The 22,650-nt window shown below is 36.4% G+C and overlaps 1 protein-coding gene across 1 annotated transcript in view; it reads right to left on the bottom strand.

Moving 5' to 3' along the window:
• The window catches only part of epha4b (eph receptor A4b), a 110,352-nt gene that overhangs the window by 8,693 nt on the left and 79,009 nt on the right, over positions 1-22,650 (bottom strand). The window contains exons 9-16 of the mRNA XM_066708978.1: positions 18,080-18,147; positions 17,567-17,692; positions 15,852-16,037; positions 8,318-8,379; positions 6,071-6,280; positions 4,682-4,831; positions 2,933-3,126; positions 889-1,026 (exon numbers count right to left, since the gene is read on the bottom strand). Of these exons, the coding sequence (XP_066565075.1) occupies positions 889-1,026; positions 2,933-3,126; positions 4,682-4,831; positions 6,071-6,280; positions 8,318-8,379; positions 15,852-16,037; positions 17,567-17,692; positions 18,080-18,147 (1,134 nt within the window). The remainder of the gene's footprint in view (positions 1-888; positions 1,027-2,932; positions 3,127-4,681; positions 4,832-6,070; positions 6,281-8,317; positions 8,380-15,851; positions 16,038-17,566; positions 17,693-18,079; positions 18,148-22,650) is intronic.

Genomic DNA, 22,650 nt, shown 5'->3' with positions numbered 1-22,650 from the left:
TAAAATGTATAAATCCTGCCTTCAGTGCATATTTGACAATTTCTCTCTGACTGGGGGAGATTTTAGGGATCTAATTTTAACAAAAAATATCAGCATATATACCAGTAATTGTGAAATTTTGCTTCCTAATTATCGGTATTGAACCCAAAAAACTTGTATCGGTCGAGCTCCAGTTAGTGCCATACTAGACTGTAGGAAACCTTTTGCTGAAACCTGCTAAGGTAAGAGATACACCAAAGCAAACTTTCCCATACAACCAGAATAGTGACTCTTAATATGTTTATGTTTGAAAGTCTAAATCAAAACCTCCCACCGTGCCAAAAAACAAACAACCCACCCCCCAAAGGATATCAATCCCATTTAAGATCTTACACACACACACACGCTTTCTTATCTTTTCAGCGACAGCCTTTTTCATACTCAATGTTCAGCTTCAGTGTCATAACTGATTTGTCAATTCACCAACAAGGCTTTGAGTCGTCCCCCCACCCCTGCTGTGCTGTAACCCAGCCACTTAACCCCATGCTGTTTACAGCTTACATGGGACATCCAGGAGGCCATGGACTACTTCAGATTTAAGGCTGCAAATACCTTCCTGCTGCTAAACAAGGCATATTTTCCTGCCATTTCGAACTGCAGCAGCTGCCTCCATGTGACTAGAAAAAAAACAAAGGTCTAGAAAGGAAGACTATAGAAAAGTTTCTGCATTTGAGAACCAAACATTCAGGTTATACCAACTAACTTTACTTTTCTTATACTAGTAGATTAACTAAGTAACAGTCAATTTATCCATTTGAATGTATTGTCGGCCATTGGACTAACATTTTCTCCCTATTAGCCACACAACAGTGCTTCTAGACAACAGGGTTCTGGAATGTTCCTCCTTACCTGATGCTTATGTATAGCACTGAATCAAGTGTCACGTAACCCGCATTTGAAAAGTTCTCCTTATACTGGCCCATCTTGATGGCCTCCAGCCACTCTTCCAAAGTGTTGACACTGAACTCTGGAGTTGTTGGGTCTTGCCTGTACAAAACCATAAACAGCAATCTTTAGTAAGATGAATACCTGTCTATATGCATCAAGATAGTAACAGGTATCTGGAAATCACTTTAAATTATTGTTAATGTTTTTAGATTGTGTGGCCCAATTAATATAATCTATTAACATTAAACTAATTGCTACATAAATATCAATAGAGTATTTATGTAATATCTATCTATAACTCTAGATAGATCTATATCTACCTATATGTTAGCATGTTAAATATGTAACAAAATCGCTCAGTCAAGTGGAGATATCAAACCCATAAGCCAAGTTACAAGAAACAATTGGGGCAAAACACGATATCTCCACAATATCTCCACTTTAGCCATTGTTTTTTCCACGTTGACAACATTTGTCGTATAAATAGATATTACATTAACATTCTATTGAAATGTAATTAAGTAATTGAATTCATATATTTTCAATTTAGTATCTATTGTATATTAAATAGAGCCATGCAGTCTAAAGCTTTACCAAATTATTTAACAGACAGACAAAGTATCTATCAGACAAAAACACATTCAGCCATCCCTTTGTCTTAAGCAATCTACACCTTCTCTGTGGATTTTTGTGATCTTAATAAAAGGTACAGTCTACAGGTAACCTAATTAATTGTCTAATATTTCCTTAAGACAATATTAGAGCATACAATATATTCCCAAAGTACATTTTATAAATATATAAATTAAAGTAGAAAAAAAAACGGATGGCCCACAAACAATATCTGAAAACAGTCTTAACTCAGCATGACTACCGAGGAGCAGCCAGCCATGGCGGAAATCAGCCAGATGTTGTGAGTACAGATGCTGCACGCACTGTTTGTGGCTTTTCTCCCATCAATCTCTGCACTGGCATCACAGAGTACATCATTTGTGGGGTATGACTGCATGCAGTAAGTTTCACTGCTCATAGATCACAAGCCTCAATCACATAAGTTTCAGTTTAGATTGAAAACAAATTAAACGCAGCAACTCATTTTCTAAAACTTTGCTGCCTGGTTAAATAAATAAATCAATTCAAGGGGAGACTCCTGCAAATAAAGACACTTATGTAGTGCAAATGTGATCAGGAGATAATTAATGCAAGCCAACTATTATTAGTTTTTTATTACTTTATATTACTTTATTTATAACTTTTATTAAAAAATAAAAAATAAGATTTTTAAGGTATTTTAAGATGCTCAATATTCTCAATTTCATTATTCATATTTCTTGGGAGCTCAGTATAACCAGTGAAAAAACACCAAATGCAGCGACGGCCTGAAGCAAGAAACAGTCTTGGAGGTGATCTCACGTTAAAGAATCTTTCAGATGTCGGGCCTTAAAATGTAATTCCTGTGGTCTAAGATGTAATAATCTTAATGTGTAAAATAACTGACAACAGAAGAATTACCGTATTTCTAATTAATTAACTTTAAGCTGAAGGAACCCTGCAGTGCTTTTGGTAGGTTTAGAAGCATGCAGTCTCCGCTCAGTTTATTTATATGTGTTCATAAGATAAGATGAAAGGTCTTGTCAGCTTCAATCATTTTGGAAACACTACACACTGACATTAAGTTACGCAGCTTTGGTAAAGGATTTAGTTGAAAACAAACAACCTCCCTCCCCATATCCCGCCCTAATACAAAATGCCACTCGCCGAGATTGACCTGCTGTACAACAGAGAAATGTTTCTCTTCACAGCTGCCAAGATGTAACCCAGAAACATCTGCTTTAATAGTGGCAAATAAATTGCTGAATAAATATCCACAGCTGTTTCTCATTGAAGCCGATGGATGTTGCAAGTGAAAAAATATTTCGGCAACTCCCCCCCTGCCCCCATGTTTCTAATAGGGAGCAGTAATACAGAAATGTGCTTCCAGACCCCCAGGCCTACTGACTCTCACCAGACAGAACTGTTGGCTAATTGCTTCAGGCTGCTGGGGTTTCGGATCAGCTTATCAAGGGTGTTGACTATTTGTCCGAATTTAGGTCTGTCGCTCCTTCCTTTCTCCCAGCAGTCCAGCATTAACTGGTGCAGGACTACTGGGCAATCCATGGGTGCAGGCAAGCGGTAGCCCTCGTCTATTGCTTTTATTACCTAGAGAGAGAGAGAGAGAGAGAGAGAGAGAGAGAGAGAGAGAGAGAGAGGGGGGGGGGGGGGAATTAGTACAGTACATGAGTTGGTTTAACTGGCGCTTTTTTCTTTTTATAGTGTTGGATTTATGGTACTTTTGCTTTGTGCAGAAAACTTCAAGGCTCACATACACTTCCTTTGAAAAATAACTTGTCAGTTCATTGCTGTAATGAGATGCAGAAACAAAAATGTTTTGTATCTAATTTGAGGACATGTGTTGGACATGTTTATTCTCAAAAAAATGTAAGAAAATCAATAGTGTGTTAGCTATTCTTGCAAATCCATCAACCTGTGCCTAGCTGTTCAAATGTAAAGGATACGCTTTGTATTGTATACAATAAAACATTTTAAGAACTTGAATAAATCCTTGACTAAAGAAATGGATTATGTTCTCTGTCATAGTGAGGTTCTGTCACAGGTTTTGGGAATTGGGAATTAGCATTATTACTATGTTGTAAATATTTCTATGTTGGAAGCTTAATTTTTAAGCATTTACAAATATTCAGATCAGTCTGAGGTACACGATACAAGACCAGGGAGGCTTGGAGAGATAGGAGAACGGTAGACCTTTAAAACTAGAAAAGTTGTATGCTACCATTGTGTTATCCCATTTTTGCCAATGAATATCAGATTACATCATTGATTTATTAATGGTGAAATATGCAACACTGAATTCTCCACATTGGATAAATCAAAAGTAAACTGTTACATTCAATATGAGTATTTGGAAGTCTCCCCACAGTATTTGACATTTTCCCGAGATCAGTGCAAAACACTAGTTAAAATAAACTTTGAACATATGGAAAATCTGTACGCAGGTAATTTCTCACTCAAAATAAGTATTATACTGTACACGAAGGACTGACGCCTGGAAACCTTCAGTCTCAAAATGCCTTTAATCATTTTACCTACTTTTTATGTCAGATTTTTTTTTATTCCCTCCGTGTTTGTCATACATTGGCAAACCCAGTGCTGTTATTATCTAATGGTGTGCAGGAAAGAGTGAGGGAGGCCTGAAGGATAGCCCAGTGATTTGTAGATACCCTGATGGATTGCCAAGTCCTACTTAAAGACTAATCACCTGGAACAGAGTGATGAGGGGACCTGATGTTTCAACAATACCGTTAACAGAAGAAAATAGAACCAATATATATACCATTAATCTGAAATCTGGAAAGACTTTTGTTACTTTTCATTTTTTCCATGTTCACTAGTTCCAGTGAAAGCTGAAAATTGAAAAATAAAGCACACACTTCTGGCTTTGTTCTTTCAGATTACCTACAGAACTACCTCCTCTCACATATTGGGGCAGCAAAACGAATCTAGTAATATAATCCTGAAGCGGTGTGGAGAACCAACCTCAAACTGAAATAAAGAAGAGGTTTTCTTAATTCTTAGTAGTCATTGTGGTAATAACAGTACTAGAAGAAGGAGGATTTCTATCATGTGCTGTGGGTTTATGTCTCATGGAGGTTTGCTCTATTATTGGCAACTGTAAGTTGCCTTGAAGTATACTTACATCTTGATTAGACATTTCCCAGTACGGTCGTTCTCCATAGGAAATCACTTCCCACATGACGATGCCGTAGCTCCAGACATCACTAGCCGATGTGAATTTGCGGTAGGCTATCGCTTCTGGAGACGTCCACCTAATGGGAATCTTTCCTCCCTAAAATAACAAACAAACACAACTTAAAATATTAACTAGAAGAGTAAAATGCCACACTTTTAGCATCAATACAAAAATTGGGAAAACACTCATATTGTATTATGCAAAATAAAGACATTTGATATGTGAAATATGAGTAAATTAATAAGTCTGCTATTACTACTTCATCTCAGTTATGAAACTAAATAACAATCTTCCGTTCGTGTTAGAGAGACAGAAAACACACATTCATTATTAGTAATGGAATTATACACATCTTTTTGTATGGGTTTACCAATGTTATATTTAAGATAACCTAAGCAGAAAAAAGCAGAACTATAACATTATTGGCTTTTTTATTATTTCAAGCATCATATTACATGACTATTTTAGTAAAAAAATTACTCCCCTCTGTGTCTGACAGTCATTTTAAGCAGTCTCAGATGCTAGTTCACCTTGCAGCACCTCACTAAGCTAGCTCTGCCTCTCCACAAGATCACTGTGATAATTGGCACTCCTGCTGTAACTTCACTTTGCACATCTGATTGCACAGACAGCATGTCAGATAACCTCGAGTGCAGTTACGGGCACATTAACAATGAGATCTGGGGCCAAGAGAAGCCCCATCCTTGGACAGGGCTGTAATTAGATCATGCTGTGAGGAGGAGGACTCTGATCTCACACAGACCTCCATCAAGACAGCTACTAAGGAAGCTGATGGAAAGAAAAAAAACAACAACGGTTGATTTCCTTTGTCTATTGAAGTCTGAGGCAGGGCTACAGAAAAATATGGCAAAATTCAGATCCATCACCGCCACATTCATTCATTCATTTGACATCCTCAAAGGTAATTCGAAGATAATCTGACTTCATTGTAGCAACAGCTTTCATCACAGATTAGCTTTTTCATTGGGTTAACTAAAGATTATAAGGAACAGTGAAGTGAGAGTAAACAAAGCATTTATTTTGCTCTTAAAAATGTGTCAAGAGTTTGGGCCACTTGAATTCTTGTCAAAGTCGTTTTACAAAATAAATAAAAAGTGGTAATATCACAGCGAAATTGAGAATCTTTGATTATAGATCTGTGTGTGGTATTAAATGTTCAAAATCCATAAATTTAAGTAAACTTTGCTTTACTGTTCTTAGCTCTTTAATGAAAGGAAAACAGGTGATGAGGGTGATGTCTATAAGATTATAAAAGCTTCTCACTGGCAACCTTTTACAGCATGATTCAGAGTTATCACAGCTGTGTATACTTACTCTTGTTGTATAGGCTGCCTCTGGATCATCCTCCAGCACTCGGGACAAGCCAAAGTCGGATACCTTGCAAACAAGGTTGCTGTTTACAAGGATATTCCTGGCTGCCAGGTCTCGGTGTACATAGTTCATATCCGACAGGTACTTCATTCCAGAAGCAATTCCTCTAAGCATTCCAACCAGCTGGATTACTGTGAACTGTCCATCGTGTTTCTAGAAAAGACCACAGAAAAACAAGGCAGTAAAGCCTATTGTGATTTCAGATGTTTTGCAGAAATAGATATCTAAAAAACTACTAGTGAATCTGAGGCTTTTCTAAAAGCAGCACAAAAGCCTCCAGAAATACATACATTTAAAACAGGACAGAGAGGTGTATCTTGGCCATTGAGCTTGTGTCCGACTAATTTTTTTGTTTTTCACCATTTTCATTTTTTTAATATCAATAAACACACCTATATACCTATAACAACCACTCTTTGGGACTAAATATTGACACGGCCAGTCATTGTCAATAAAGGACGTGGGTTATTTACTTATTTTGTTATCTGCAGTTTCTATGCAGTAAAAGTTTTATAATAAATGTATGTAATTATGTCTGGAAGACTTTACCCACAGGGATCTACTGTACCATGGATTATAAAGCGCTTTTCCCAGTAACCCAATGCCTTTTATTCCAAGCCTCACCATAATCCCTGATAATTCCCAGTGAAAATCTCTCTTACTAGATTTCAAAGATGACAAGACAGAATATGAGGGCTTGTCCTGAGATGCCATGAACTCCTATATATTTGTAGCATAATAAGGAAGGGATTTTGCATCTTTAAGACTTCTAATGTACTTTCCTTGTCATCATTATTAGTACTGACCAATTAAGATTTTCCCCATTGTTAACTGGAATGTAAAATACACTTGTTATGATAGTATGTATTCATTTTGAAAATGTGATATTAAGTTGTCAGTATAGTTGCATTAGGCCAAACAACTTTGCTCACTATGTAAGAGACCATTAGATTTGAGACCATGTTTGATTTTATTGATTTTATGTATTGTAACTATCAATGAAATATAATGTTCATTCCCATTAATAATAACTCTGACCAAACTTCAAGATGAAATGAAAAGATACATCCATTTAAGGATATGCTTTTCTGCAATGTAATATTCTGTAACCTACAACTGCTATTTTGTTGGACAAATGTTAAGTTGATTAGGTCTCATCTGTTGAAAACTGTAAGATGTATAGTGCTGATTGATGACCTCCGATAATCAACTGCCAGACATCCGTTATCAATCAAAGGAAATAGCAATGCTTTCCGCAAGAGCTGTAATCCACTGGGGGAAAAAAAAAATGTTTTGTTTTCTCTGTGACTGATGCTTAATTGATCCATTCCCTAATTAAACATATGTATTCAGAAGGATTCTGTATGAGCTATTACCCATAAAACTGATACCGTAATTATATTAGCTTTTTATGTGAGCAATGGAGAATATTTATGATGTTTCATTATGTGCTCCACAGGGAATTTCAAAGTTTTTAGTGAAATAATTTAATTCATTCTCATTCTCATTTCAATACATATGTAATTAAAACATCTCAATAACAAAACAATTTCTTTGCTTTGTATAATGAAGTCATGATATCCCCTGTGACAAAAGAGCCATAAATATACAGATCCCAGAAAGAGACTTGCAGAGAGAAATGGCACAAAGGACCCTCCCACTCTTTGCGCTTGTTTGAAGGTCTCATTCACTACAGGCCTGTACTGAGACAGATGAGCGGTGTCAATTTATTAACACACTCCATTGAGATGGCGCTTCACAAAGGAAGATCACATGCTGACTTGAAATTGCTCTGACAGAGTTTAATAGGCACTGAAACCTCATATTCCAAGGAGGGAAATATATATACAGACACACAGGCATGAAACATTTTGCACTCCACTAACAACCTCCTGTAACTATAAAGCTATTTAGAGTAGGTTGTACATTATTTATAGGGGGATATACTTTTTTTCTTCTTCAGAGACTCCCTATTAGGGTGTTTGAACAACTTTAAAACAATAAAATAAAACACATTGATAGTACTTGCAGGTAATTAGTTGCCCTACAGAAATGACCCACCATATTGTGGGAAACTGAAAAGTGACTAGTATATCAAATGTATTTGTTTAAATTATTATTAATATTGCTAATTTAAACTGTGAAGCAATTGTGATTTCCGTAAGAAATCGGCAGATACTTAGGACTCACCTTTAAGAAGGTATCCAAGGAGCCATTCTCCATGAACTCTGTTATGATCATCACTGGCTTACCTGTTGGAAAACAGCCCAAAACAAATCGATGTGGTTAGTCACACATACGTAGTCTTGTTCCCTCCCAAACTTGGTCAAGATTAAAGCAGAAATAAAGCTTGGAGCAGCGTAACAAATACTGATCCCTGTAACAAAGACTGAATTAAAGGACTATAGAGTAAGTCAGGGAGAGGCAATGCATTTTTCTTTCTATACATCCTGGATTGGAGGGGGGAATCATCTTTGCTACAATGAAAATATCCATCTACCTTCATCCATTTAATGGCCAGAGCATATTGAAAATGAGAATGAAAAAAATAAAAATAAACTGTGCCTCATTTAATTCATCCTCTACCTTTCGCCTGTTATTCATTATGACAGGCCTTAATCAAAGCTTTCAATAAACGTCAGGAGATAATTAGAGCTAGCAATCCACCAAGGATATCTTTGTCCAGAAATATCATGAATGTTAATGAGTTCCTGTGGAAGGGGGGGTGGGGTGGCGGGGGGAGTCATACGGAGGTGCTTTGTGATGGATCTACTCGGAGAATGAGGCAGGGGGCTACAGGGGTGGGGGGGAGAATGAGAGCTTAGCTAATGGGAATACGGTTCACCACATCTCAATATTTCAGCTGTTACACATGTAGCCAAGCACCTGTGCTTACAAATGATTAAAATGCATCTCAGCTTTTGAGATAGAAAATCCCATTGTCAATCACTCGGTGGCGTGCGCCCTGGGCTGTCAACAGCAAACGGCCAAAGACGATTTCTTGATTATCCTCACAAACTGAAAAACACTTTCTTAATACAACAGTTCGACATGAATTAGTTTGGATGCTTAACAGAACCCCCACACCCCCCCCCCCCACCCACATACAAACATCACTCACTCACTCACGATGAAAGAATGGCCAGGGTTGACCTCCCATGCCTGCTTTTGGGGGAACATGCCCATACTAGTTAATTGGGGGACTGAAGTGGGGAGTTCCTCTTTTCATCTCCTGCAAAACTGGATTTCAAACCATGTAAAGTTTGTATATTATGTGGACTTAAGGGTGGTTCTTCCAAGTCTGCCTAAACATACAATCAATGTGTTGGCCATGCAGAAAAGCTGTGCTGGAGAAAATAAAAAAAAAAAAAAAAAAACTTAAAAAAAAAAATAATAATAATAGCTTAAAGGTTTTATTTATCAGTTTAGAATCACATAAGATGACAAAGGGAAAATGCCAAAGTTAGGCTTCTGCATTCCAGTTATTTCTTCATTATTTGTTCAGATAGATTATATCTAATCTGATTTGAGTGCATAGTACCTCACGTGGAGACCACTAACGTAGAACTGACAGTTTTGCTTGTCCCTCTATCGCCCTTTCAGACATGTCTTCTGTCGTAATGGGACAATTTAAGCCATTCAGTGTGCTTTTTATCAGGAATGCACAGAGACACTTCTAACTGTGTGTCCATCACACATGTACTGCCATGCCACATTGTTCTCTGAAATCAGATAAACAAATTAGATGAATGTATTATGTAATTTTAATCCTTTAATTTAATCCTCATAGCATAATACTGCTGTAAGGCTAAATTACATGTATTTAAGTCTGTCTTTCATATTGGCTCAGCGTGGCTTTTTAATTTGATGTGAAAGGTATTAGTAAAAGGGAATATAAAAGGAAAATAATGTCTGCATAATCAGGTTTTAAAAATATACTTTAGAACTCTGTAGTGTAATATATTCTGAAAATGCATCACTTTCATTTAAGTAGGCTTGTTCCAATTCTGCAAGTCTATCAAAGTAAATATGCAGTACTGAGTTTCAAACGTTACATTTAAATTCAGTATTTATTTTTAAATAGCATGGGAGCATCATAGACATTAAACTGATCAAATAAGGTTAGATTGGAATAGATCACATCTGCATGCTTTGATAATACAGCTCTGGAAATAATTAAGAGACCACTGCAATTTTTTATTTGGAATTTGGGAGAAATGTTGTCAGTAGTTTATAGAATATAACAAAATATGTTCATTTTACCCAAATGCATACCTATAAATAGTAAAACCAGAGAAACTGATAATTTTGCAGTGGTCTCTTAATTCTTTCCAGAGCTGTAGAGGTGAATGATTCACATTGGCGACTGACTAGCCTTTTCTGTCAGTACATGAAAACAGAACATATGAAGAAAACTGGATTGTGCTTGCCTGCCCTTATGTATTTCAAAGGACTCAGTAGCCTTCATGGCATATTTTCCCCACCTCCACCTCCTCCGAGTATATTTGTAAAATGAAATTGTCCACAGGCAACCTTGAAGAATCATGGCATTTGCTAGCTGTTGGGGATTAGATAGTATTAGATGGAATAGATAGTAAAGCAGAATTGTGCGATCTGCACCTCCAATGCAATGCTTCTTTTCCATCACCAGATAGCATTATTGGAAATTTTCTATAGTAATAAAGCTGGGATTACCCTGTCTGTCTCGCATTATCCTGTGCGTCTCTATTTGTGCCATGCTAAGGGCTGCAGGTGTATAGAGAGTAAGAAAATGTTACAGCTACATTTTACATGAAGTAGCTGTCTGAGGCTGGGACTTGTAAATAAAGGCAATGGCAGCTGTGATGAATTGGCCTCATTTTCTGAATGCGAAGTTGCTAATGCTGGGAAGCGTGTAGGAGACAGGCGAGGTCAATAACAACGTCAGAGTACCACAGCGGGAACCAAGAGTCTAGGCCTCAAAAGCCTGGGTAAAGGCTGTTATACATCACCCAAATTAAATCACTATCTTGCTGTGATAAATGCCCTCCCTGAACCCTCCACCCCCTGCCCACTTCCAAAAAATAAAAAATCCAATTCCCTTTTACTTTTATCCTATAGACTAATGTGGCTGTCAGTCTTGCCTCAGTTAGGTGACCAGAGAGTACACAGACTCAAGCAGCCTAATCTGTGATGTCACCTCTTGAGACTGGTTTATCAAGGTGATAGATGAAAGAGCCAATGGCATTGATCCTTACTGAAGGGGTGGCCTTCAGGCAGAAGCTCACCATGTGGATGAACCAATTTAAAGTGTAATAGTGTCTTTGAATTCTGATAGTCATTATGTATTAGGTAACCATTGTAACCAAGATTCATTAAACAATAATCTAGTCTATTTAACTTTTTTTTTTTTTGTTTCTGTTCCAATAAATGTAAAATTGCCTAGAAATCTGCTGAATTTTTCATATAACTTTCACCAGCCTTCTATGCATCTCTTTTTGATTTTCCTGATGTCACAAATGATAATCTGGGCATGAAGCCAATGAAGCCAAATGACTTTTATAACAGACAGAAGGTTAAAACAATTCCACAAGCATTCATCTTTGATTTTCCAAAATCAAAACTGACAAAAGATGCCATTCACCCGATCCTGTGACATAATCGCATGCTGGTAAACATGGGCTCCATACAAAAACTCAGTCAGTGACTGTAGAATGTCCCCCATAAAACTGATGAATAATTACAAAAAATGAGCATTTTATAACTATAAAATGAATATGATTTGTACAAAGCATCCAGATTCTTAGTTTATTAGGGAAATTAGTCACATGCTATTTATCCAATGCTTTGGGTTATCAAATAGATTAATGCCCAAAAGAATGCTCTAGCTATATTACCTCATTATTCTTGAACACTGAAAGTATGATTAAAACAGGCCTGTAAAAAAATATTATATTGTACGTCAATCACATCTATGTCAGCAAAGATGTTGGAGTTTTCTGTGTGAAGACGAGTTTACAATACAATCCGCAAAACACTGGCATACAAGAATGACATATATAGACATTTTCTGTAAATGAAAAAAAAAGTGTGTGATCAAAATCGACTGCAATATTCTGAATATTCAAAATATTTCTAATTAGACTGACGTACAAAGAACTGATGGCAAAATTATGGGGCCGGGACACATGGACAATATCATTGAACTACAGCTAAGAAAGGAAGAAGCTGAATGCACTCAATTAACTTTCTCAAAATAAAATGCAATAGACATGTTTTGCTAGAATTTTACTGCAAACATTTTCCATCAAAATATATCCCCTTGTCAGTAATCAACTAGAATCGACAGTTTTCTCTAGACTGTATTACTGCTCGTCATATTTAAATTTCACTGTTTTATTGTATAGAGTCTTGTTGAGGTGACCATGAAAGGTGCTGTATAAGTTAGTCTGATTCATTTGCTTTCTGCCAGTGAATGCATCTAACATGTTTAATACTGTAGAAATCATCACTTCTCAGCTTTACTCTTGGTTATTACTCACAGATTAAATAGGAAATGAAGGATTTGCTAACATTTACTCTGAAACTTACATAAATAAATATAATATCCCTATGGAAAGACATGCATTGTTAAAAGAATTGTACCGAATGCTGCCATAGCATCTTAAAGCACCTTATATTTAGGTCTCCAAAACTTAAGAACCAGTGAAGAAAACCATCAGTTTAAGAAGATTCATTGCTCTTTATGCCTGGCTGGAAGGATGAGCCTTGAACTATGAAAACAGTTCATCTATTCTGCAAAGCCCATATCTCTGAAATTAGATGATAAAAGAAGCCGATTTATTTTTCTTTACCAGTTCAGGAATACAGCTGTAAGCTGAAATCGGGCAATAATTTTAAAATCCTAAGAGCCAATCTCTAGTGCCACTACCTTCAGTGTCGATTGAGTATTGATTTCCCAATCCATGTTAAACCACCAGGCAGAAAATAGATGTGTTATATCCAGGGTTTGTGTTTTAACAGCAGTTCATTCACAACGGTGTTAAATGATCTCATTCCCAGATCAAATTGCTTTTTTCCAGGGATAATCTCTTGATTTATTCAGTACTAACTCATGGTATCTAAGGGTTATTGAACTAGTTTTAGCCTTAGGGTCTGTACCATGCCTTTCAAGTAAAACTATAAACAGTAAAACTTAATTGCATGTTATCAAACTGCAATACCATATAGGCCTAGTTTGTTCAAGTATTTAAATAAAACAATACAAATTTACATTGGTTTTGCCAAACACATAAGACCAGTCAAAGACACTAATAGAATTAATTAACTATGCTTCAGATGTTCAAAAACAATGTTTAATTTTTTGTTTAAGGACTGCCTTAACATAACATCTTGCAACAACATCTATTTAATATTTGATGTTTGGGTGTGATTGTGTGCAAATGTGCATACAAGCAAACACACACTTAAATTAAGGACACAATTATCAGTGAGACTACATTTTCCAAAATGTAACTACTAATTTTCTATAAATCTCAAATATGAACACCATTATTGTTCTTACACAATATTGTCCTGCCTGAAAGTGCTGAGAAAACACTTAGCAAGGCTTTTCTGATGTAAGACGGGTTCTAAATGTTATCAAATTGAAGATAACCAGATTAAAAAGACAGTTAGCAGCTTAAAACGCAGATAACAGGGATGATGAGAGTGACAGTTTATAGATATGCAGAGAGATAGTGAATAAAGGACTATTTTGTGCTTCTTCCTTCTGCAGGACAGCAATTTGCATTTCAATAAGTGTAATCACGGCTTTTTTTTTTTTTTTTAAATTTCAATAATAGTGGGCTATTGAAGCATTATATTATGTGCAGTGTTTTTCTGAAACACACACACTCAGACATTACCTCCCTTCCATTCTATTACAATTCTGACTTTATTTTAATTAAACTTGGGGATAGGTGGAGATGACAGCTGAGGCCCAGTGCAGGGCCCTGAGGTTATTGACCTAATCTCCCTCACTCCCTCCCGTTTATAACCTCCCTTCCACTGGCATACCCAGAGCTGTGATCTGTGAAATTGCTCAGCTACTCCATCAATTACCTTTGGTATCAAATCACACTGGGCAAACCCCCATCTTGCCACTTTGTTCTCCCCTTCATATGGACCGATATTGGATGGATAACAAATGGTCTTATGATCAAGTGGACTGCCAGAGGTATCAAGTGTTGAGTGTTTTGTTCTCTAAAAAGCAGTTCATCCACTTAACACAGGACAGGTGACAGCTACCTTTAGTAATTTATTTTACAAAAAATGTAATTCACTTAATTTAGCTTTAATAATTAATGTTTAAGCTTGTGTTTTGATTTCAGTTTATTATCAAACTAGCAAATTGAGTGGGAGACATTGAACTTATGTACACAATTATGAATAGTCCTATATATTATTTATTAATTTCATATGAAATAGAAGGTTAATGACCATTATAGTTTATTCAAATCTCTTTCTCTCTGTATATCTATATACACAAACAAAACATATACACACAAGAATGAGAAGTATTATTTTAAGTTTTAAATGTATATATTGATACATAGTTCTATTATTATATGCATTTATGGGGTGTCTGCCTATTTTATGAAAACATAGTTGGGGATGTTATCCAATATCTAGAGAATATCTAAAAGGAAACAAAGCAAACATAAATCAACTTGCATTATAAGACTTTATCCCTATAAATGTTTATAATCTGAGGTCACAACCTTGAAGAAAAGGATTTTAAAAACAAATCTTGTACATCTTCCTTTCCTTTCATGATAAAAATAAACTGTTTAAACCAAAGTATATTAGCAGAAGACCACAATTAGCATATGACATTTATATATTTTGAAAACAAATGCAAAATAAGAAATATGGAGAGATTGTCTTTGTTTTGGATTTAATTATCTGCCAAATATTGAATATTCATGAATCTAAAAACACATCCAATTAACTGTTTAAATGATTAATATTCATCAAGTTATAAATATGTATAGTGCATTTGTTACTGAATAGGTGTTACTATAAGACTAATTTAGCAAGCAAGTGTTGTGTGTTACAGGAAGGAAAAATGCAGAATGCTTTGGTTCATACACTATCAAAATAATTGCAACATTTGTTGGCCCCTCATCTGTCCCTCTGTCCTCCTCTTCAAGTATTAATCTACATGCAGTGGTTTGAAATATAGGGTTATCACTGTAAATGTATTCAACAAGCAAATTAATGTAGCATGCACAACAACAACAACAAAAACATTTATATTTACACAGTAGCTATCCTAATAATAAAGGGAATAAAGAATGAATTTGTTTTCAGCATGACTGAATAAATCAATGTCTTAACTGAGCACTAAAGCTTTTGTTTTCAAGGCTTTATTGAGCAGGTCTCTTTGCAAGTTCGTACCTGTGGACTTTTTATATTGTCAGCTTACACTTCGGTCAATACGTAAAGCAAGCAAAGGCAGACAACGGCTGTTCCAAACAAAACTCAGCAATACCACAGGCCAGCAAGTATTCTTTGCTGAAACATTGATCAAATCTGATTTCTTGTATTAAATAAGATGAGAGAACTGACTCAACATAAGATCTCTTGTTGCATTGGGTCAATGGGGACATATTAACATATCTTCTGTGCATAAACCTCTTCTGCTCTTCAAATAAATAAATAATACTCCCGTCCATTTATTATAAGTCTGGGAATGGCTTACATTTCGTTACAACTCCTTCCAGGCGGATGATGTTAGGGTGGTCAAACTGGCCCATGATGCTTGCTTCACTCAGGAAGTCTCTTCTCTGTTTATCCGAATATCCCGCCTTCAGACTCTTTATGGCCACATAGATCTCTCGCTTATTCGGCAGCTTCAGTCGTCCACTGCACACCTCCCCAAATTCACCTGTTCAGAAGAAAGGATTGTTTTCATTCTCTAACTGCCTACAGTGTAACACAATCTTTAAGTTAAGAGCAATTTCCTCTTTAAACTATTCCAATGTCCTTTCCTAAATGCACTACAAGGCAAATGCATGTCCAGTGACGAATCCCTATTACAGTAGTCAGCCGAAACACTGTGAAGTAAGTTATCGTTTTTGGAAAGAAGGGTAATGAGTGATAGCCCACAGTGAAGTACACAGCCCCCTGGTGACCATAACAAAGTAGTTTCAGAGCCTCAATTGTGGAGAGTCAGAATGCTCGGAACAATTCCAAAGCAGGACCAGTGTGAGTCCTCACTCATGTTCGGGTTGCTTACGTTTTTATTATTCTAAGATGCATTATAGCTTCAATATGAATGAAATGGACATGGTAAGTAAAGTTGGAGACTTCCACTCCATTTAAAGTAAAACCAGCATGCAATGCTCAGTGCAGTGCTGGGCTCAATAGATCACCTGGATCCAAAGCTCTACATCACACTCAGACAACAGTTAATGCATTCCATGTTTTATGCCATTTAAACACAGAGTCTTTTATAAGGGTCACTTAGAAGCAAATGTACATCTCCAAGCTTTTTTTTTTTTTTTTTTTTAAATTGTAAATTTCTCTGAGAAAAGGGCATATTAAAGGGCATTTAAAACTTCAAAAACCCTGCTTTTTCGTTCCTCTTAATATGTCTTTCAGTTTGGTTGCCTCCTAGATACAGTGGAGCTACGGCATCTTGGATTCAAGTCCCTGTTTGAGTATACTTTTAATGAGAAGTGCAAAGTGAATTGCTTTTTATCCAGTGGCGTTCGATAAAGTAGTAGTGTTAGGGAAACAATTTTAACTGCAGAATGGATCTGAATGATATTCAGACAGCAATTGGCACAACATAAGATAAGAATTAGAAAGCAGGTTTCATTTATTTCAATCACAAGGAAATTAGATTTATATAAGGGCGGGGGGGGGGGCTTGTTTCAATTAATCAGAATAGCAGAGCTACCATTCTATGCACAGTATCGAAGGGGTTTGTGAGTGTGAAAGAGTGACCTGCCTAACACACCCTGATGAAATATATGCCCAATTTACGTTAAAGGGATAAAATTAATGCATTTTAAATAGATATCAGTATACCTTGGTAAACTGAATGTGTAAATGGTGTAATAAATTCAGCCATGCCAAAATGAATAACATTAGCTAGAGAATGACCATGATTTTAAAACTTGTAAGTGATGGAAATTGGCTGCGATGTACATGTATACAACTGAACTATTGAATTTATTAATAAAGATTTAATGTATCAGTATACTGGAGATCCCCAATCCTTTTGGGTTTATAATGGTCCTCTATTAGTGGCTAAAGTTCCTAATAATCTTAATTAACTAATTAAGCCAATAACTGGTTCAATGAAGACCCTGTAGCTCTCCAGTATTATATTTGGAGAAGAGAGACTCATGTTATGATTTTTGCAAGGCTATGAAAAAAAAAAAGGTATTAGCTTTAAATGTTTCTTACCTGCACCAATTACTCTCTCGATTCGAATGCAGGATGCATCAATCTCCTTGGCAAAATCTCGGACAGCTTGATTAGGGTCCTCGTAAGTGTGTGGATGAATGTATGTCCTGCTCCCTGGTAGCTTGACTGTTATAAGATGGGGAGAATACATTAGTCAGTTACCTTCATTCATTAGGAAACCATTCATTTAGTCAAGGGGGATATAGATACATTTTCAACATCATTAGGCATTAAAGGCATAAAACTGTAATTTTCTATGGCAAATGTGTGTTAGAGAGCACACCAATGTAATAATGAATCACTAAATATAGCAATACACTGTTCTGCTGCGGAAAATAAACAACAAATGTGTGACAAAATCAGCCAAAACATTTTACATTTTCAAAACTATAATCATCATATAAGAACTTAATATCAGGTCCACAGTATTCCTTATAAGATACAGGGGGTGAGGATAACATGACAAAATCTTTAAGTAACTTAAGTGTGAATGTCTTTCTAAATGACTATTACCTCTGCCATGCTGGAACTGCATCTTCTCTTCGTCTGGGTCTTGTTTGGCTTTGATATATCCACAGTGTCTGCAATTGAAAGCATGCAAACATTTTACATGTAATTAGGAATCTAAATCTCCAGTCGTGCCTTTCTTAATGTGCATGCGAATGAGAGTCTTTTCCTTTAAACATAACCACAGCTAAAACCTCATTCTGTTACAGGGGAAGATTCCAATTACACTTTTACTACTCTCTTGTCCGCAATTAAAAGTCACGCTTGTTTCCTAAAGTACCCCATTTGCATTTCTGTTCCTTGGTATGTTAACTGCAAAGGTTTCCCTCTTTCTATTTATACAAGGTGTTTCTGAATGCGACAGCTTTTGTGTCTGTCAGTGTAGAAAAAAGCTTTTTATCAGGCTCTCAAACAGTTGAAGCAGTCTGTTCAAAATCATTACACACTTCATTATTTTCATTAATGTTTTTTATGTAGTTCTTTAACATTACAAAACAAAGAGAAACCCCATTCATGAAATCCACAATCTCAAAGGCTTTAGTGGGATACAATTCTACAATGCTCAATGAAACATTTTCTTTAAGCTCGTCTGTGGGGCTTTTGAACTCCAAATCCTCCCTAAATTGTTTTGAAGTCAGTGTACAATTTTGCTTAAGGAACACCTCAATAACAATAACAAGTTTTGATAATAGTCTTAGTTAAGAATGGAAACCGTTACACTATAGACAAGATGAGAAGTACTGGCTATTATTTTTGTATATCATTCACCACTCATGCCTAATCCTTATAAAAGGTAGACACTATATACATGTACATACTACTACTACTACTACTACTACTACTACTACTACTACTACTACAACCAACAAAAACATGAATAATGTTCTACACTTCAGAAACCTTCATTTAATTAGAAAAATCTTTGAAACAAAATATACATAACATTTCAAGTACATTCATTTCCTGCTCAGTCATGTAATGGCTATGGCAATGGTACTCTTTGTAATTGAACAGAATGATTATGGTCCACTCTTATGATTTGCATTCTAGTGCTAGACTTTGGAGAGAATAGCTAGGGTTACATCATTCTGTATGCTGGAAGATTTCCAAAGATAATGAATGTAGGTTCTTTGTTTCCATGGCCCTGCAGATAATACCTTGATTACAGCCCATTCTGTACAACACTTAACACAATACCAAAAATCAGCAGCGAGCTTTGCTTGTTGTAGAACACCCAAAAACATACAAAGAGGTATTTAAATGTCACATGCAGCTGCTCTGAAATCGAAAAGATTACACGCACACACTGGTAACATTTTTTACCCCTCGTCTTGATTTTTAAAAGAATTCTTATCTCACACTTCAGCCTACCTGTCAGGCAAGCTTTGTTCCAGAGAAGATCCAGGCCTTTTTAATGAGCACACATTTTTATGAGCACAGAAAATTTGTAGAAGCAGCTACAATGCCCCCAATGTCCATATTATAGCACTCAATAACTCCAAGCTCAAATTAAATTTTAAATTTTAATGTACACTTGAAAATGGCATGAAGATGTAAGCCAAAAATATATCAGGAAATCTATTTTTCCATCTCCAGGTATTAAAACTCTATATTCATTTTTTTTCCTTTCCTCCTTCCCCTTCAATTTGTCTCAGTGAAAGATCTGGATAGAAGAAATGTAAAATGTATAAATCCTTTATTATAATAAAATAATAAAATAGTGTAATTTAAAGCATGTAAAATAAATTCTGCATTGAAATGCAGGACATCATTGAACAGACCATACAAAATGTCAGGGCTAAAACATACACCTGCTGTATACTGTAGCCTTTAAAATCCAAAGCCATTGATGCAGATGGCAAGTAAGCACATAATACAGCTCATAAATAAATACTGCAAGCTTGCAGAAACATGGTACTCTTTCAGATAATAAAAAACACACAGAAATTAATCTGGTCATCTATTACATCTTGATGAGAATGCATTACCTAAAATTGTCATAGCGATATATATTCATCAGAAAAACCTGAGCTGTATTTGGCCAATGATGAAAATTACATGAATAATATACTTTTACAAATGTTCTGTTCAAAAAACAAAAGTCCTGCGTGTCTGGTTTTAAAAATTTGTTGTCTGGAATCTTCAAACTGGACAGAAAGGTGGCTGGGGTTTGGCGGCCAGTGCGGTGTAGGGGGGTTGAGCTCAGCAAATATTCTTTTTTTTAATCCTTCTTGTTACTTTTTACACAGCTGAGTAGACAAAATAATTCTCATTTAAATCTGCTACCCTGGGGAATTGTACTTGTCAGTTTGTGTGAAAAGGAACCTATGTGGCAGCACATGGAATGGAGACCAGTGTCTGTCGCCGTGTGCCTCTACTGGTCCCCGGAGCATTCTAATGTGGAAATCGGGAGCAAATGCCCTGGGGGAGGGAGCCCCACCTGTTTATTTGCCTTGCCTTGTAGACAGCATGTGCCGGTGATCATGTACCCCCCGCCAGGCCCCAAGCATGCCCTATTAAGCTGAACACAGCACCACGAGGGGCGTCTGATTAGGGCATGTGGTAATCGGGAAGTGAAGATCACACTTCATGCAGACTCTGATCTCCCAGGACCCCGAGCACACTCCCCCCTGCACCTGCTGCAGACGGCCTGTATTGAACATTTCCCCCCAGCACCGCGGGGGGCTGGAGAAGGGGAGGGCGGGTAGTTGGGAGGCATTTCCTCTTTAGACATGCAGGGGGGTTGAATTCACAAAATGTAAATCATAATAAACTCAATGTACACCAATGCATTTGCTAATCTCCCTTAATATTTTAATTTAATGCTTAATTAAAACTAAATTCCTTTTTTTGTTTTTCTTATGTTCCTCCATTTCATTTTTCTCTTTTTAAAGTATATTTAAACAGCTACAATTATCAAATTGACTTTGGTTTGTACTCTCAGTACAGACATCCTACCTAGCTATTTTAGGACTTGATTTTTATCCTTGTTTTAGCAGGCGAAGTATTGATGTATCTTTTTCGTATTTTAATTCAAGTTGGTTAAGGCTCTGTAGAGCAAATCTAATTATAACTGTGAGGCTGTGAGCAGTCTTGTTTCATGAGCTGGAACTCAAAGGATCTTGAAAATAAAGCGCAAAAAACGATGAAGGGAACTCAAAGGCCAGTGTTGACAACCACAACACAAAGCCATTTTCAAAAGTGAGAAAGAATTATAAAGTTTGCAAGGGGATGTAGTAAAAAGGCATGAACATCAAAATTGTGTATTTTCCTCATATCTATCCAATATCCAATAATCTTAGGTCATGTACCACAATCCCAGTGGGAATTGGGATAACACACATTATTTCTACCAGGCAAACCAGCATTACATTACTTTTAATGTACATTTAAAATGCATCATATCTGAATTTATATCATGCATAGCAGGGCTGCATTTCAGATTATCCTCTGCAAATGTCTCCTCAACACCATCTGAAATAACCTCTCAGCTGAGCAATAATGAATTACAAAGTGTGTATTTAATTGAACAGCACAAGTTCTCTTTAATTCTGATTCCTGGCAGAGTTCTAAGATGCTGATGAGAAAGAAAGGCTTAATATTGACTATGCGTCTCCTAACAAAAGTATCATGTCAGTCTAGGATTGTAATCGCAAGTGTTTCCAAACAAACACACAGAGCATTGTATACGAGTGAAGACCTGCACTCCAGCACTCAGCAGTAAGGCATCAAGATGAAAACAAATCATACGTTCATGTGTTCAAATATTTAATAGGGAATACTTTTTTTTGGGCTCTGTTGTGCTAATGGGTTCAATTCAATAAAGAAGATGCTATGCCTTTGCACACATATCAGGGTCACGTCTCTGATACACCATTCATTTCAGAACCTCAGAACTTTGAAGCTTTGTACTGCACCGTTAATACCATTTTACACATCCAAAACATCAGCCTTTCCATGGTTCAACTTCACAGGTTGCTGGTAAGCTTTCACTTTCAGTTTAAAGCTCCATAACTCAACTTCAAGGTCTTTTAGTGCCTGTGCAACACTTCAGTATCATTATTCCCCATTTTCTCGTGTCTGCTAAGATCAGCAAAATTGATGCTGCTATTTGTAAAATGCTTCATCAGCCAGATTTAATACCTAGCAGCCAAGGTTTTTTTTTTTTGCTATCATTTCTATGTCAAATATTGTTTCCAGAGATGGACAAGAATGAAAGAGGGGGTGGGGGGATCCGGAGTCACATTTAAAATATAATCTGTAAAGACATGGACACTGTAATTGTGCGAGTTGAAACACTGCATTAAATGCCAGTTATTACCACAGATAATGTTTAATTGTCCATCTTGATTACCCTGTGTTTGTCATGGTTTTATAACTGTATGCTTCCAACCTTTCATTCAGCAGGAAATACATGACCTTGACTGTAAACAGTATTCTGAGCTTGCAGTGAGCACCAAACTGGAGAAAAGCAACCGATGTGCAGAGCTTATTGCCTAATGGGGAGATTACACAGTCCATGAACGTTACAGTTAAATGGTTTTAAAACATTAATGCTCTTACAATGAACTTAACTC

This window comes from Amia ocellicauda, chromosome 7 (assembly GCF_036373705.1).
Source record: "Amia ocellicauda isolate fAmiCal2 chromosome 7, fAmiCal2.hap1, whole genome shotgun sequence".
Taxonomy (NCBI): domain Eukaryota; kingdom Metazoa; phylum Chordata; class Actinopteri; order Amiiformes; family Amiidae; genus Amia; species Amia ocellicauda.
Note: the sequence above shows the minus strand (reverse complement) of the source record. Positions and strands in the feature narration are given on the sequence as shown.